The 15025-nt window shown below is 46.1% G+C and overlaps 1 protein-coding gene across 1 annotated transcript in view; it reads right to left on the bottom strand.

The window, feature by feature from the left end:
• The window catches only part of ADAMTS12 (ADAM metallopeptidase with thrombospondin type 1 motif 12), a 232126-nt gene extending 217537 nt beyond the window's left edge, over positions 1 to 14589 (bottom strand). Inside the window, exons 1-2 of the mRNA XM_066373705.1 lie at positions 14180 to 14589; positions 5755 to 6116 (exon numbers count right to left, since the gene is read on the bottom strand). Of these exons, the coding sequence (XP_066229802.1) occupies positions 5755 to 6116; positions 14180 to 14306 (489 nt within the window). The 5' untranslated portion in view covers positions 14307 to 14589. The remainder of the gene's footprint in view (positions 1 to 5754; positions 6117 to 14179) is intronic.
• Between the last annotated feature and the right edge of the window lie 436 nt (positions 14590 to 15025).

Here is a 15025-nt window from a genome sequence, read left to right as displayed (position 1 = left end):
CACACCTGCTCTAAATCCCCAACGTATCTAGTCAGGGATATAGAACCTGGTGGAAGGAGGGTGGTCCCGGCCCTGGGGTAGAGGCCATGTCTCCTGTCCCTGTCGTCTATGGGGTGTACTTCCAGATTGGTCCCCATGTGTGGACAGAGCAAAGGAGGAAGCCTCTTTCATGCTTTGCCATTCCCCTTTTGTACCTAGACTTTCATTAACATCTGAAAAACTCCAGACTGGCAATCTCTTAAAGAAATGTTTATAAACATCAAGGTCTCCTCGTTCTTAACCCAAACCTAGCATCAACAGGCTCCATCCCCCTTGGGAGTAGCAACAGAAGGCTACACAGTGCCTGTCCCAGCATTCCAGAGTCCCAAAAAGCCTGCCTCTTCTCAACCGTTCAGATGAAGACGCTGAAACAAGACAGCATTGCTGAGTACACTCACCAGAGAGATGAGGATGAAAGAATCTGAGAACTGGAAGCTGTACGGTGACATCTGTCTCTGACAAGACACGGATTCTAACATCACTGCAAAGCACAGCAGAGTAGCAAAGGATGACAATAGGTACATGCGTCCTACCTTATTTGGCTCCCAACGCCCTGTGGATCTTTTCAATATTTTTCTGAATTCCATTATCTAAGATTCCTTGTCCACCCTTTCACTCATCGACATTGATGAGAACAGCAGCATCCCCCCCCCCCACACACACACACTGTTTCTAAGAATCATTAGGTGCCAGGTGTTTGCCAAAAGGATGCAATACATGAAAGGCTATACTCAGAATTAGTGTCTCTGGGTTTGATAGGCCAATGTTTGTCAAATTTTAATGCACAAGCAAATCACCTGGGGATCTTGTTAAAGTTTAGGTTCTGATGCAGCAGATGTGGGTAGGATCTGAGATTCTGCATTTCTAGCCAGCTCTCAGCTGATGTCCCGAATGCTGATCCACAGGCCACACATCTGGCAGCAAGGACCCAGGCCACTCACATCACAGAATCAAGGCGGCAGAGGGTCTCGTCCCAGTCAAAAATAAACCGGTCATGCCATACTGCACGATCCCCTCCAACAACCAAGTAAAACATTTTTCCACTTACCAAACCTAAAACCCAGGCCTCCTGTTTTCTCAAAGTTCTTATTAATATCGGTCAGTGAACAGAGACACTTTTGACAGGAACTAGATCTTCCTAAAAACTAATATTTACATGTCCTGGATCTACAAGTCATGCTGCATCAGAAAAGAAGAGAAACATTAAGACATTGGTACTGGGAAACTCTGGACACCTAATCTTCCATGTCTATAATGAAAACAGAAATGCATTTCAAAGTCAAGTCTTCCCAGAAGAGGTAGGTATACAGGAGAAGGCAGTAACATCTCTGGTTGGTGTGGCCCTGTAAGCCAAGTGACTAGCCCAGTAATAATGAGAGCACTGGCCTCTTGTCTCCTACGGCAGCTGAGGGCTCTTGCTTCTCCCGCACTCACCGAGCCACAGGGAACGTCCTTAATTCAAGACCCAGAAAAAGAAACTAGTGCTGCTCCTTGACGTACAGGTTGTTCAGTTTTCTCTCTCACTTCCAATCGATCCTGCTGGGAACTCCCAAAATGAGCCCAATGAATCAAAAAGTAAGCAGAATGGTAAAAGAGGGGGGGCACTCATGTTTAAGAGCCTGTAACCCAAAGCAGCACATCAACAGTGAAGGGAGGAATCTCCCACCAGCCAGGGGCCCTGCTCCAGTCTCATGTCTGAGAAAGGAAATCCCCAAAGGTCAGGGGTGAGGGTGAATTCTTCAGCCTGGGAGCAGAGTCAGGAAATGCAGAGAGCATTTCTTTCCCTCTCTGGGGCGAGGAACAATGAACCCTGAACCACAGTCATGCTATAATTCAAATGAGTGTTTCCTGCCAATAAGCCATGAAGTCGGATAGAGGATCAAGGCTAGAAGCCATGATGAGAAAGATTTCCCACGTGGCTCTGCCAGTGGTGTCACTCCTCAGCCACCACCCCAGGCTGTGGCCGGAGTTCAGGAACGTGGGGACAGAAATCATTGCATTCTTTGATTGTACAGAATGGAACTGGTAGGGACGTTTCATCAGGGCGCAAATTCAGGGGGCCATGTGGTACAATGCCCAGCCGTCTCCAAAGAGGCACCCTCATACGGCACAAATTTCTAAACGTCACTAATGTCATTTGTAGCATTTACACAGAGAACACTTAATTCTTGCATTTTGGGAAATTAGAACCCAACACAACTTAAAAAGTTAAAATGATTATGACAGTATATCCTAGAGCAAACTGACACCTTGCCAGTTAAAAGCTGGGAAGCTATTCTAAACTTTCATTGTGTACTGCATCCGAAGAGAAGGAAGGTCCAAGTTCTTTTTGGAGCATACCTTCTATGTGTTCTGGTGACAAAACATTTTATTTCTCAGTTCAATGTCAAGATGGCTATTCAAGGACACTAGTTGGGGTTGCTGTCAAACATAGCTGTCAAATACATATTTCAGCACAGAAGTTTCACTGAAAATTTGGGTGTTTGTATGGAAGAAATGTTTCTCCTTTATACATGTTTATGGGATCTGAGCCTTTATGTAATTATCTTACAGATAAGGCCTCCTCCTTTGTACTCAGCTCAAGGAGTTGTTCACCAGAGAACAGAAGCAAAGACCCAATGGTTTCAGGAAATGGACACAAATTCATTCTTCACCTTGAGCAGAAGGAGAGATTAGGAGAGGGAATTGGTTATGTCTTGTGGCAGCTCAATGGAAAAAGATCCTCTATTAACACACACAAACACCCTGTCCCTCCACCCTGTTGTTTGAAACTGAACACCTCAGGCCTTGGGGAACATCTGGCAATGGATTTTTACGTTCCCATGCGACTGTCACCCAGGGGCCACGAAGCCAGGCCAAATTCTATAGGTAGGGGCCTCCGTGGCTACTCTAGTAGCAAACATTTGTGCAAATTGCAAGAATGCATGCAGCAAAGACAGATGAAATTCTCAAAGTTGCCTCTTCCAGACAGATGAATTTTAAAAGGCACCAATCTAGGTAGACAGATTACAAAAGAATGCTCCACTTTGGGCTAAGGAATCATAAAAAGGGCCCTTTTCCTCCTGGAGACAGGACTTGGTTCGGCAGGCAGACACAAGTCCAATCATTATCCTTTGACTAGGTGATCGTTGGCGAATTAAGGCACATGAGCATATGAACTTGAAGCCAGCCAGCTTGCATGCCCACAGAAAGGAAAGAAACTCATTTGGCTTTTGGTGCCTTTTAAAATAAACATCCATTAATTGTCTCATTATGTGTGAAAAGCTCCAAAATAATCCCAGTGGACTGTTTCTTTGGCAAAATCACTCAATGATTTGGATCTAAAATTCTTCCATCATCATGGTTACTGCCACATTATTCTGTTACTTAGTATTTGCTTCTTTGTGCTCCTGTACTTAGAATGCATCTGGAAACTGAATTTGAAAATGCCCACCTGATGGTTCTCACTGTTGTCTGGGAAATTTCCTGTGAGAAAGGCCATCAGAGTGGGATTTATACTCAAGAGGCTGTACCATTATCAGGAGGTATTGGAAGGAGGAACATGCTTCCAGTTCCAGCAGTCAACCCACACAAGTCTGTCTCTGGGCAGAATTGGAAGAGACCTACCATGTTCATGGACTGAAAGATCAAACATAGCAAATGTCAATCTCCCACCCCTGCAATTAACATACAGGTTTAGTGCAATTCCTATCAAAATCCCAGTAAGGTTTTTACAGTCAGATTATTCTAAAATTGATACAGAAGGCAAAGGAACTAGAATTGCTAACCCAATTTTTGAAAAAGAAGAATAAAATGGGAGAACCAGTCTACCTGATTTCAAGACTAATTATATAGCTATAGTAATAAAGGTTCTATTGGTGAAACAGAATATAAAACTCAGAAATGGACTCACAAAACTATGTCCAACTGATTTCAAAATTATAATCCATAGTTGAGCTCAAAACAAGACAGGAAGTCTTAATGGGCCGAAGGGACGGAAAGGGGAGGAGAGTGCGTCCCTGGGGGGAGCCATGCCAGCTATCAGATTAGGGATCAGGGCTGAATTCCAGCCGGAGCTGGAATTGAGGCTGGGGTTTAGGGTAGAGCCAAGAACGACATTTATTTTTAATAAAGCCTGAGCTAAGAAAGATTGCCCCTGAGTGCACAGGAATTAAAAATGTTTGTTTATTGACTCAGAGATACAGTCTAGGTGGTGGGTACCTAAACCAGGCCTTTGGTGAAAGTGGGGTACCCCATATAACGGGTCTGAACCCTAATCCTATATCATAACATTTTAGACTATCCTCTCAGTGCAAAAATCTAAACTGAAATACTAACAACAAACTAACCAAGAACAAATCCCTCAGGGTCCCTGGCAACAGCAAATTCAAAGTCACCCCACTGGGATCCTCACAGGTCACAACTCCCACTGAGGACGAATTCCGAGTCTAATTGATTAAAGAACACAATTTCTCCATCAAAGAACTGAGAGGGGAACAAATCAACTAAACTGTTCAAAAAAACAAATCCTATAACTTCAGAGTTATAAAAGTGTTGAGGGGAAAGGGTGGTGAAAATAGCTGAGATGAGCAGAGGGAGAGCTGGGAAGCCAGGGACATGGGCTAACTCAGTCTGACAGCGGGCAGCCTCCAGGGGATGGGGACCAGAGCCCAGTGAGAGGGCATTAAATGGAAGGTGGTGGTCCCAGTTTGTCATAGGTGACTTTTCTTGGGTCTTCAGTTTGCAACCATCTGAGTCTACTCCAACAGAGACTAAATGAACTTCAAATTAGAGAGAACTCCAAGAGAACACAGCCTCCACCATGAGGATGACCACATCTGAAGCAAAAACTATGCCAGCTCTGAGCCGTAAGAATGACAAGCAGATGTCTTGCTGCATATGACAGCGTGTCCTTCCTCAGAAAGCCTTCCCAGATGCCACTCTGAGTGGGAGGCTTAGAGCCAGCCAGTCCTAAGCCTACCGTCCTGTGAATCTGAGCGTGCGGTCACCCCTGGGTGTAAGACAATATAAGTATCCTGGAGATCAGACCTCAGACAAGTGATCAGAAAAATTTAGACACAAGTCCAACCATTAATTACCCTTCTGATGTGGACCACCCTAGGTGAGCACTGGCAAATATGGCAGATAAGCCAATGGACTTGAACCCAGCTAGTCTGCATGTTCAAAGGAAGAAAAGAAACTTATTTGGCTTTAGGTGCCTTTTTTTTAATAAACATCCATTAATTGTCAAATTATGTGTAAAAAGCTCCAAAATAATCCCAGTGAACTGGTTCATCTGGAAAAATCATTCAGTGATTTGGATCTAGAAATCTTCCATCATTTTGGCTACTACCACATAATTTCATTAGTTAAAATTTGCTTCTTTGTGCTCCTGAATTTAGCATGAGTCTGAAATCTGAAAATGCCCACAGGGTGCTTCTCACTGCTCACTGGGGCCATTTGAAATGGAAACGGTACCATTATTCTATTTCCAAGCCTGGGAGCAATTGAGAGCAGTGGGTCTTAATCCCAGCTGCAGGCTGGAATCACCTACTACCTGCAGATTGATTGACCATTAATTGTATGCACTTTCTCCTTAAGGCATTTAGAGGCCAGGACCATGAACATCAGGAGTGCTCAATTTGCATATTGATTGCATCCGTGAACCCACTGGTAGTGGTTAAGATGTTAGGGGTCTGGGGACAGAGGAGGGAGGTGATGGAGCCCAGCACTCACCAGTCCATGGCAGGAACTGAGGGCCGCAGTCCCGATGGAGGTGCCCTGCTGCAGCACTGTGCCCCTGAGGTGGCAGGGTGGGCCGGAGGAGGCCACCATCTTAACGTGGGAGAGGTTCCCATACCTCCTCTCCACAATGTAGCTTTTGGAAAGAAATCCCTGATTGACTGTCAAGTTAAAAAACAGGTCCTTCTCCTCATGCGAAATTCTGTAGTACACCCGGTCCTCTGGGCTATCCAGGTCCCTCTTCCTCCTGCTGCCGGGGAAGGAATGGCGCAAGCCATAGGACAGAAAATGCCCACGCGCATCCACGCGGACCGGCGCCACCACGTGATGTTCCGGCAGGGCCCTGACAAAATGGTCTGAAAAGGAAAGGAGACAAGAGTCAAACAGAGACCTCTGCTACAGCAAGGCAAACTTAGCTTAGAGCTTGCTGAATGCAAAACCCCACCGCTGACTTGAAGTTTCGAGATCCTTTGTACCATACAAACACGTTAACATTAAATTCCCTGAACTGAGGCGGGGCTCCCTCCTGGGTGGCGTTTGACCATTTAAGCAGACACTAGAGCAGAGGTCAGGAACGTATGGCTCGTGAGCCAGATATGGCTCTTTGATGGCTGCATCTGGCTCACAGACAAATCTTTAATAAAAAAAAAATGTTAAAAATATAAAACATTCTCATGTATTACAATCCATTCATTTCCTACTGCTCATGTTCATGGTTGTGGGTGGCTGGAGCCAATCACAGCTGTCCTCCGGGACAACACCAAATTTTTATTGGATAATGCTGAACGTACACAGGTCATTGTATGGCTCTCATGGAATTACATTTTAAAATATGTGGCGTTCATGGCTCTCTCAGCCAAAAAGGTTCCCGACTCCTGCACTAGGGCATAGCTCTGGATGTCAGATAGTTTGCCCAAGACAAATTAAGGCACAAATTAATTTATGAGGAATACTATTGGGAAGGAAGCAAGATCAGGATAACAAACAGAAACGTTTCAGGTCTAGAGTTCATTCATCGTAGCACTTCGCTGTTTATTAAGGAATTTAAACACCTTGGGAGCATCCTGTTAAGTCAAGCTGAAAAAAAATTTTCAAAAACACAACAAACCCATCATACACACTCTGACGAACCCCACACCAATTACAGCATAAGCAGTCCATAATGCAGCAAAGAGCACCTAAAGGAACTTGTGTCTTTCTCCTTTAATTTTACAAAATACATGAAATAAAAGGGTAAGTGAACCTACGAGGATTCAAGGCACGAGTGTAAAATATGAAAACTGCCACTTTGACAACGCAAACCACAAACACTCACTCCTTCCACATATAAGAGCACACGTGCCTTCTGACGTCCTCAAATTTAACCCCTCCGCCACCCCTTCATTCTGACATTAGAGAGTAACAAGGAATGTAACTATTAGGGAGTAACTATCTCTCTGGATTTGAGACTAGTTAAAGCACACCATTAACAGTAAGATAAACTAATCTTTTGTTAGAGGCAGAAACACAGAAAAAAAAGAAATCAAAAAGGAAGGAAGGAAGGAAGGAAGGAAGGAAGGAAGGAAGGAAGGAAGGAAGGAAGGAGGGAGGGAGGGAGGGAGGGAGGGAGGGAGGGAGGGAGGAAGAAAAGAAGGAAGGAAAGAATAAAGGGAGAAAAGGCGGGGGGGGGGGAATTCAACTTGCCACCTCCCAGCTTACTTGCACTTTCTAGCTTGTATGACTTTGTTCGCGCCACCTGCTGATTGGCACTCTATCAATGTACTGTTTATTCCTATTTATGCTTTGAAGTCCCAACTTTTCTTTCTCCTGCTCTCCCAGTTTGAAGTTCTCTTTGCCACCTCTGAACCCCATGCCCTCACTTTCTGTAGCTCCCAGAATAGCCTCATTTTACAATGCCTTTTGTTTATCGCACTATTTACCCCCATACTCTGGGGAGGCCAGAATCTCGTCTATCACAGCCTGGATGGAGCAGCGGCCACGACTACAGCCGGTTAACTAAAAGAGCTGGGCTTGGTGGGGTACAGTGATAAAAGACCTTTACTTCCCAGACAGCTGCCTTCAAATACTCTCTGCCGGAGAAGTTCATCTGCACAGTTTCACTCCTAGGTACTATAAGATTATCTCAATTTTTATAAAATTATAAAATGTCCAGATCCATTGCTTCCAACTGCAGCAGTCTGGAGCGACAGACCATGTAGTGACATGGGCAGAACTTCAAAATACAGCTCGATGAAAAATACAAAACAAGACAAGGTAACACAGAGCCACTCACATTAATGGAAAATACACGTACACAGAAACAATACTACAAAGTTTGCCAGGACATACTCAAACGAAAAATACACATGGAGCCCATTAACACGGTCTTCTATGAGGAGAATGAAAGTGGGGAATGGAGACAAAAATGCACAAATAAAAAAAAAAGAACAAGAAAGGGGTTTTGCACGAATTAATGATGCTATAGGCCAAGAACTAGAAGTCAAATTGACTCAGTCCCCTGTGCCACCCACGCCCCCAAGGACGAGCTGGACCTCTTTAGTATCAGAGCTCCACTGCCCTTCCAAGTTCACACCCAAGAGAAGCATGGCCAGGCTGGGTGAGGCAGGCGTAGTCAGCTTCCATTAGTATCTCTCCTGTGTTTTTCTCCTCTTCTCCTACTTGTAATGATGTCTCTGATCCCCCAGGGTTAGAGCAGTGGAGGGAAGTTAGAGGCAAGAAAAGTCTTATCTAACTGAGAATAGCCATCTTCATGCAATGGTCCCCTCTGTGTGTGGCCAAGGTCCAGATGCTGACTCCCTCTCTCAAGAGATCTCAGGTCCCTTACAAGGCTTGTCTCTGAAGATACAACTCAAAGAGTCAAACATGATTTTTGAAGGTGTAAATGAAAGAGTAAAGCACCCATTTCCCAAAGAATAAAAAAGCAAACAAATACACAGCTTTTGACTAAGTTGCTTTTAACCTAATGGGTTTTTTAAAGAGCCAGCATAAGGCAGCTATATAATATCAAGATAACAATTACTCTAGCTATTTAGTGAGCACTAGCTAGGAGCCAGGTACCCTAAGTCTCTCCTCATTCAATACTTACAACATGCTCTAGATCAGTGGTAGTCAACCTGGTCCCTACCGCCCACTAGTGGGCATTCCAGCTTTCATGGTGGGCAGTAGTGGAGCAACCAAAGTATAAATAAAAAGATAGATTTAACTATAGTAAGTTGTTTTATAAAGATTTATTCTGCCAAACTTAGCGAAAATCTGCCATTATATGCTAATGGCAGATTATTATTATATGCTTTATTATTATTATTATATGCTTTAACTTGCTGTAACTCTGCTTTATAAATTTTATAAAGTAAAGTTACTTTCCTACTTTATAAATCACCATTACTGTGAAACAGATGGGTGGTTAGAAAATTTTACTACTAACAGAGATACAAAAGTGGGCGGTAGGTATAAAAAGGTTGACTACTCCTGCTTTAGAATATTATCCCCATTTCATTGGCAAAGAAACTGAGTCTAAGAGAGGGCACAGAGCCAATGTGCAACATTATTTGGATTAAAATCTTGTGCTTCCTATTTCAAAATCATGTCCTTGCCACGGTACTTCATGTACATATATGCAGTTGCACTTGGCAGAGAATATAACAGAGTAGAGGCAACAGCACTGCCCCTGGCGATGATGATCTAACAACCAAAGAACTGCTTGACTTCTTTAAGAGACCTCAATTTGCTCAGCAATCAATGGAGGTAACAATTGCCTCTTTATAAGGCAAAGTAATGGGAAATAAGACCGGCTTTGCCTCTTGACATTACTGCAAAGGAGGCAGCTAAGCCACGTCAGCCCACAGGTGTGGATGGAAATTGGAGGTCCTGTATGTAGTATGGTTAATGTTAGTGGCCCAACTACAGCTGCCTCATGCACCCTAGGTATACCGACAGTATCTTCATCCTAGGGCAGTGTGAGGAGCCAATAGGTAAATATACATAATAGATTTAGAACAGAGCCTGACAAATAGCACTCACTAGCTATTATTAGTATTAAAGACAGAAATGCTTGGCTACCAGTGATCTCTGTGGCCATAAATACATGTAACTTCCAAGCAGAGAGAAGGAAGAAGTCCCCACTTACCTTGGCTTTCTATCGGTAGGAGTTTAGTTTAGAAGATTAGGTAGCTATAACTTGGCCAACAGAAAGCAGAGTTCAGAGGGAATAGGATAGGGATGGAGAAATAAGATGTCAGGAAATAATAACAGCTCCTAATTTTCACCACTTCTATGGTCAAGCACGGAGATAAGACCACATTAACTTAGTTTTATCTATTGCTCACTGTTGTAAGGAGGACGTGTTACTAACAGTGTCCCTTGTCTTAGCCTCCATCCTCAGCTCTGTAAAAATATAATAAAGAGGCGTGAGCATTTGTGCTGGGCAACCTGACCCCAGAACCCACCCTTGGGAGCTGAGCCCTGACTTCTCCAGGGTCTATCACTGAGCCCCAGACATCAAGGTGGGGGGAGGCTACTACACACTGTAATGACACCATAGTCTGCACCGGAGTTAGCAGGAATAATGATAAGACTGGAATACTTTAATTTGCCTTGTGTAAAATTCAATGTGAAACCACAAATACTGCACGAGACACTCTGAGTGAAGCCCGTTGGCACACGGACTGTTGAAAATATGAAACATTGAGTGGTATTATACCCTCTGCTTAGAATGAAAGGAGAGAGGTGAGAGAACATTCACCCATTAGTTTTTATACATTTTAGGTTAAGTTCGTGATCATTCTCTACATTTGTTTCTATCTTAGTGGCTGAATTTCTTTTTTTTTTTTTTTTTTTTTTCTTTTTTTTTTTTTTTTTTTCATTTTTCTGAAGCTGGAAACGGGGATAGACAGTCAGACAGACTCCCGCATGCGCCCGACCGGGATCCACCCGGCACGCCCACCAGGGGCGACGCTCTGCCCCCCAGGGGGGGGTGCTCTGCCCATCCTGGGCGTCGCCATATTGCGACCAGAGCCACTCTAGCGCCTGAGGCATTGGCCACAGAGCCATGCCCAGCGCCCGGGCCATCTTTGCTCCAATGGAGCCTTGGCTGCGGGAGGGGAAGAGAGAGACAGAGAGGAAAGCGCGGCGGAGGGGTGGAGAAGCAAATGGGCGCTTCTCCTATGTGCCCTGGCCGGGAATCGAACCCGGGTCCTCCGCACGCTAGGCCGACGCTCTACCGCTGAGCCAACCGGCCAGGGCAGTGGCTGAATTTCTAAGACGCCCTTCTGAAAAGGGCAATGAGATTCCTGTAATGGAAATTCATTTTTAATTATCTTCCACAGATTGTTGTAACCTTTCTGCTGCATTTCTTACTATAGAAAACTACATGTGTGGAAATGTTATGGAGAATCATGTTGCTCCCCTCAAAGATGTAATGCACAGGAGGATGGATTTGCTCACCAACCCCAAATAACCCAGAAACGGTGCAGAGAGTAATTGCTCATTATTGTAAATGCACATAAAATATGAAAACTGTGAAGTCTCTCCTGGCATTAAGGAAATATCCCAAATCATTTTCTCCTTGCAGAATCTATTTTTTGCAAATAACATGAATGCATAATTAGCACATTTGTGTCAAATCACACGGCATCACTCTCGGCATTCTCGCACAATCCATGCAGCCCAGAACACATCCCTAACATGGGATCAAGTGCCTGCCCTGTTGATTTCATGGAGCTGTCTGGAGCTAAAGAGGTCACAGAAGTGACTGGTGACTTGTGAACAGCCAGGGAATCACACGCCTAAAGGGACAGCACTGGCTGTAGAAGAGAGGCAGCATGCTGTGTGCGAGATGGAGATTTGCCATCATCCTGATCCTTGCTCGGGAACCCAGTGGGAGTCATTGCACAACTGAGCAGTGGGAAAAGTATGCTGAGCAGAGTTTGTCAAATCTGCCTGCTTTTAGTCCCAGGAAGGATTAGATTTATCTCCATACTCCTTCCGCAGTCTAAAATCCTATCTCTGCCCAACCCTGAGGCCTAGAAAGAACCTTACTGGTTACCTAAGTTCTGACTGTGTTTCTAACTGTGGGACTCTTTTCACCCCTCTGGTAAAGTAGCAATTAATTGGCAGGTGCTCAATAAATACATGTTGGCTCACAGACTGACCACATAAACCGCCCATTCCTCATCTGTAAGTATAAGGATGGGAGAGGTGATATCCAAAGGGATATGCAAGTTTAAATGTTCAGAATTCGGCCCTGGCCAGGTAGCTCAGTTGGTTGGAGTGTCGTCCCAATGTGCCAAGGTTGTGGGTTCAATCCCTGGTTCAGGAACAAACAAGAATCAACCAATGAATGCATAAATAAGTAGAACAACAAATCAATGTTTTTTTCTCTCTCTCCCTCTCTAATATCACTCTTTTAAAAATGTAAATGTTCAGAATTTGGGTGCAATTCAAAAATGCTGTCAGAGTTCAAGTGGAAATCTAGGGGGATTGGCTAATGGTGAAGCAGCAGGCAGGTCATTTGGAAGCAAAACCCAGGTCATCTTATTCCCAGGAAGCCTCAAATTTTCCTTCTCTGATTTGTTTGCTCTCTCAACTTAGTCCTAAATGGAGCTGTGCTCGGAAATTTCTCCTTCTCATAAAATGTGGATTAAGCTCACATATTTTGGTGAAAAGCCTTTTAAAATCTGAAATCCTTTTTTAAAACTTAAAATACCTCCTCATCGCTAATAAGCTTGGAGCACTTTCCAGCCCTTTTTCCATGTCAAACACTCTCAGTGCATAGCCTTAAAGGTGACCAAGGGAACAACCCGCTGCCACTGCCCAGAGGAGAGAAAGCAAGGCCCTGGGCAGTCCGCTCCACACGAGGCTGAGTTCTCTTGCTAAGAAGATGCGGAGCAGGCAGAGCTGAAAACCAAGCCTGGAGAATGTGTGTCTTTGAACCAAGCCATCTCCAAATGCCCTGGGAAGTGCTCACAGGCTTTATTTGTGCTGCCACAGAAGAGAGACTTTTCACAAAGGGGCTGTTTTTCAAAGAACAACAAACGCTGCTATTTTAAACTTGGGGGTAGGAGATTGTATCTGGACCGTTTACACAAGCGAGTGCTGGCTGACTGACATTCAACCCCAGGGCTGCAGGCTGCAGCTTCCAAGGAAAGCAAAATGACTTGCTTCTGATGGCTCCCGAAGTCTCAGCAGATGAGCTCTCCAGCAGTTTTGAACTTTGCAACGTAGGCAGAAATCTCTGTGTGTTAATCCTAAGAAGGGGGGGCTGGTGATCCTTGCCACCCAAGTGGTCGTGGGGATCAGAGGGGGTCAGGAAGCAATGGAAGCTTCCCAAGACTTGAGCACAGTCAGCAGAAATAGGACTTAGTGGATGCTAACCCAGTGGTGGGTGTGTGTGTGTGTCCCTATTAGAGCAATGTTGCTTAATTGTAAGGGGCCAGCCTCTGGAGTCAGGCTACCTGAGTTCAAACCTCGCTCCATCACAGGCTAGGCCCATAAACTCTCCAAGCTTCAGCTGCCTCATCTGGAAAACCGAGACAGTAACAATGGATCCTGCGAGAGCACCGCAGCAGTCTTGGTGCATGGAACATGCTCCAGCACTGCTGACTGTTTTCTCCTAGAAACCCAATGAACTCCCCACCAAACAGGAAAGTGTCTCTGACCCTTCCAGTCCATAAATAGCAGGGGCGACAGTACCACACTTCTAGGGTGTTAGGCTTAAAAATAATTAACAACAGCAATAAATTGTCCGTCACCCTGCTCCAGGGCTTTGCACAGCATCAGGAGCCTCATGGAACTCAGAAAACGACACACTGGCCCTGAGCGGGAGGGCAGGGCAGGGAAAAGGAAGCCCCCCCCCCCCCCCCCCCCCACCCCCCGCTGGTCAATTTGCCCGAAACGGGCTGTTATTTCTAAAATATTGCCCTGCATCTTTCCAGGAAACCAAAACACAGCCAAGCTCACTCACCAGGGGGGCGGAATCACATTTCCCCTTCCTTGACCAGAACTTTAAAACCAGCTAGAAACGCTGCCCTGTCTGCCCTTAGCCAGTTGGAACTTTTCAAAAAAAAAAAAAAAATCATTTTCCGTGTTCTGAATCTGAAAACTTAGGGGGCTGAAACCGTGCGGCTTCAGAGGACACAAAAAGGGAGGTGGGGGTGGTAACCAGCTACCTCTGGGGTCCCGACTGCAGTGGCATCGGGAAAAGACCGGCACGCTCACCTTTCAGGTAGAATTACGGGCTCCTGACCTAACACCCTGCGTCCTGAGAAGCCCCGCGGGCTGAGCGCCCGGCTCCGGGTTCCCTGCAGCTCAGCCTAAAGGCTCTGCAGAGTTCAGCTGAGTGGGGGAAGGGAGAGGGGAGTCACCAACTTCTCACACGTTTTGCCTCTACGGTTTTCAACAGAAATAAAGAAAAGCCACCCACCTTGCCTCCGGTCCGGGAAGCGCACCTGGCCGGGCTGCGGGTGTCTCCCAGAGCACAGCCCCCCAAAGTTCAGGAGCTGAGCCACTACCCAGAGGTTTGCAAGCCAGCTCCTCTGGGCACATGGCATGATTCAGTTGTTGGGGAGAAGAAAAGTCACCAAGTTTTAGCTCTCAGCTTAAGAAACTGAGTCCCCGCCTGCAGCCGAGGGGGGAGACGCCGGGGTGCATGGTCCGGGGTGGGCGGGACAGCAGCGCTGCCCAGATCTCCGTCCGCTTTTTTAAGCAGAAAGGGGCTAGTTACCTTGATTTCCCCTCCCTCCTCCTAAAAGGGGAGTGATTTCAGCTGACAGAGTCGGTTTTGTGCGGGATGTGCCACGGGTCGGGGCGGGAGGGCGCAGCCCACCCCAGATCCCCGGCCTCTCCCTCCCGCGCCGGCCCGCCGCCAGCTCTGTGCATCTTCCTCCGGGACTCCCACCCCCGCGCTGCCCCGGCCCCGCCCAGAGACCCGGCGAGCCGGCCAAATAGGGGAGCCCCGAGAAAGCCACCCTGGGCGGGACTCCGGGAGGGAGGCCCTGCCCCCCCCCCCTTCACTCGGCCACAATGCAGGCAGAGGATGTGGAGCGGGGAGATGGGGCTGAGGAACCCGGTTCCCCACCGCCCCAGCTCAGTGCTGCCCCCTTTCCTGCCGTCCAGTTCCTGAACTTTTCCTAACATCGCACACTCCACCGAGACCCTGGGCTGGTCAGACTTCTCCGGGATCCTCTTCCAAGGCAGGCTGACACTCCCATTGGGAGAATTAATAGATGGCTTTTGTCTTTGCCAAGTCACTCAAAAGGAAACGGTCTGA

This window comes from Saccopteryx leptura, chromosome 1 (genome assembly GCF_036850995.1).
Source record: "Saccopteryx leptura isolate mSacLep1 chromosome 1, mSacLep1_pri_phased_curated, whole genome shotgun sequence".
In the NCBI taxonomy this organism is placed as follows: domain Eukaryota; kingdom Metazoa; phylum Chordata; class Mammalia; order Chiroptera; family Emballonuridae; genus Saccopteryx; species Saccopteryx leptura.
This window is presented reverse-complemented; position numbering and strand designations above follow the sequence as displayed.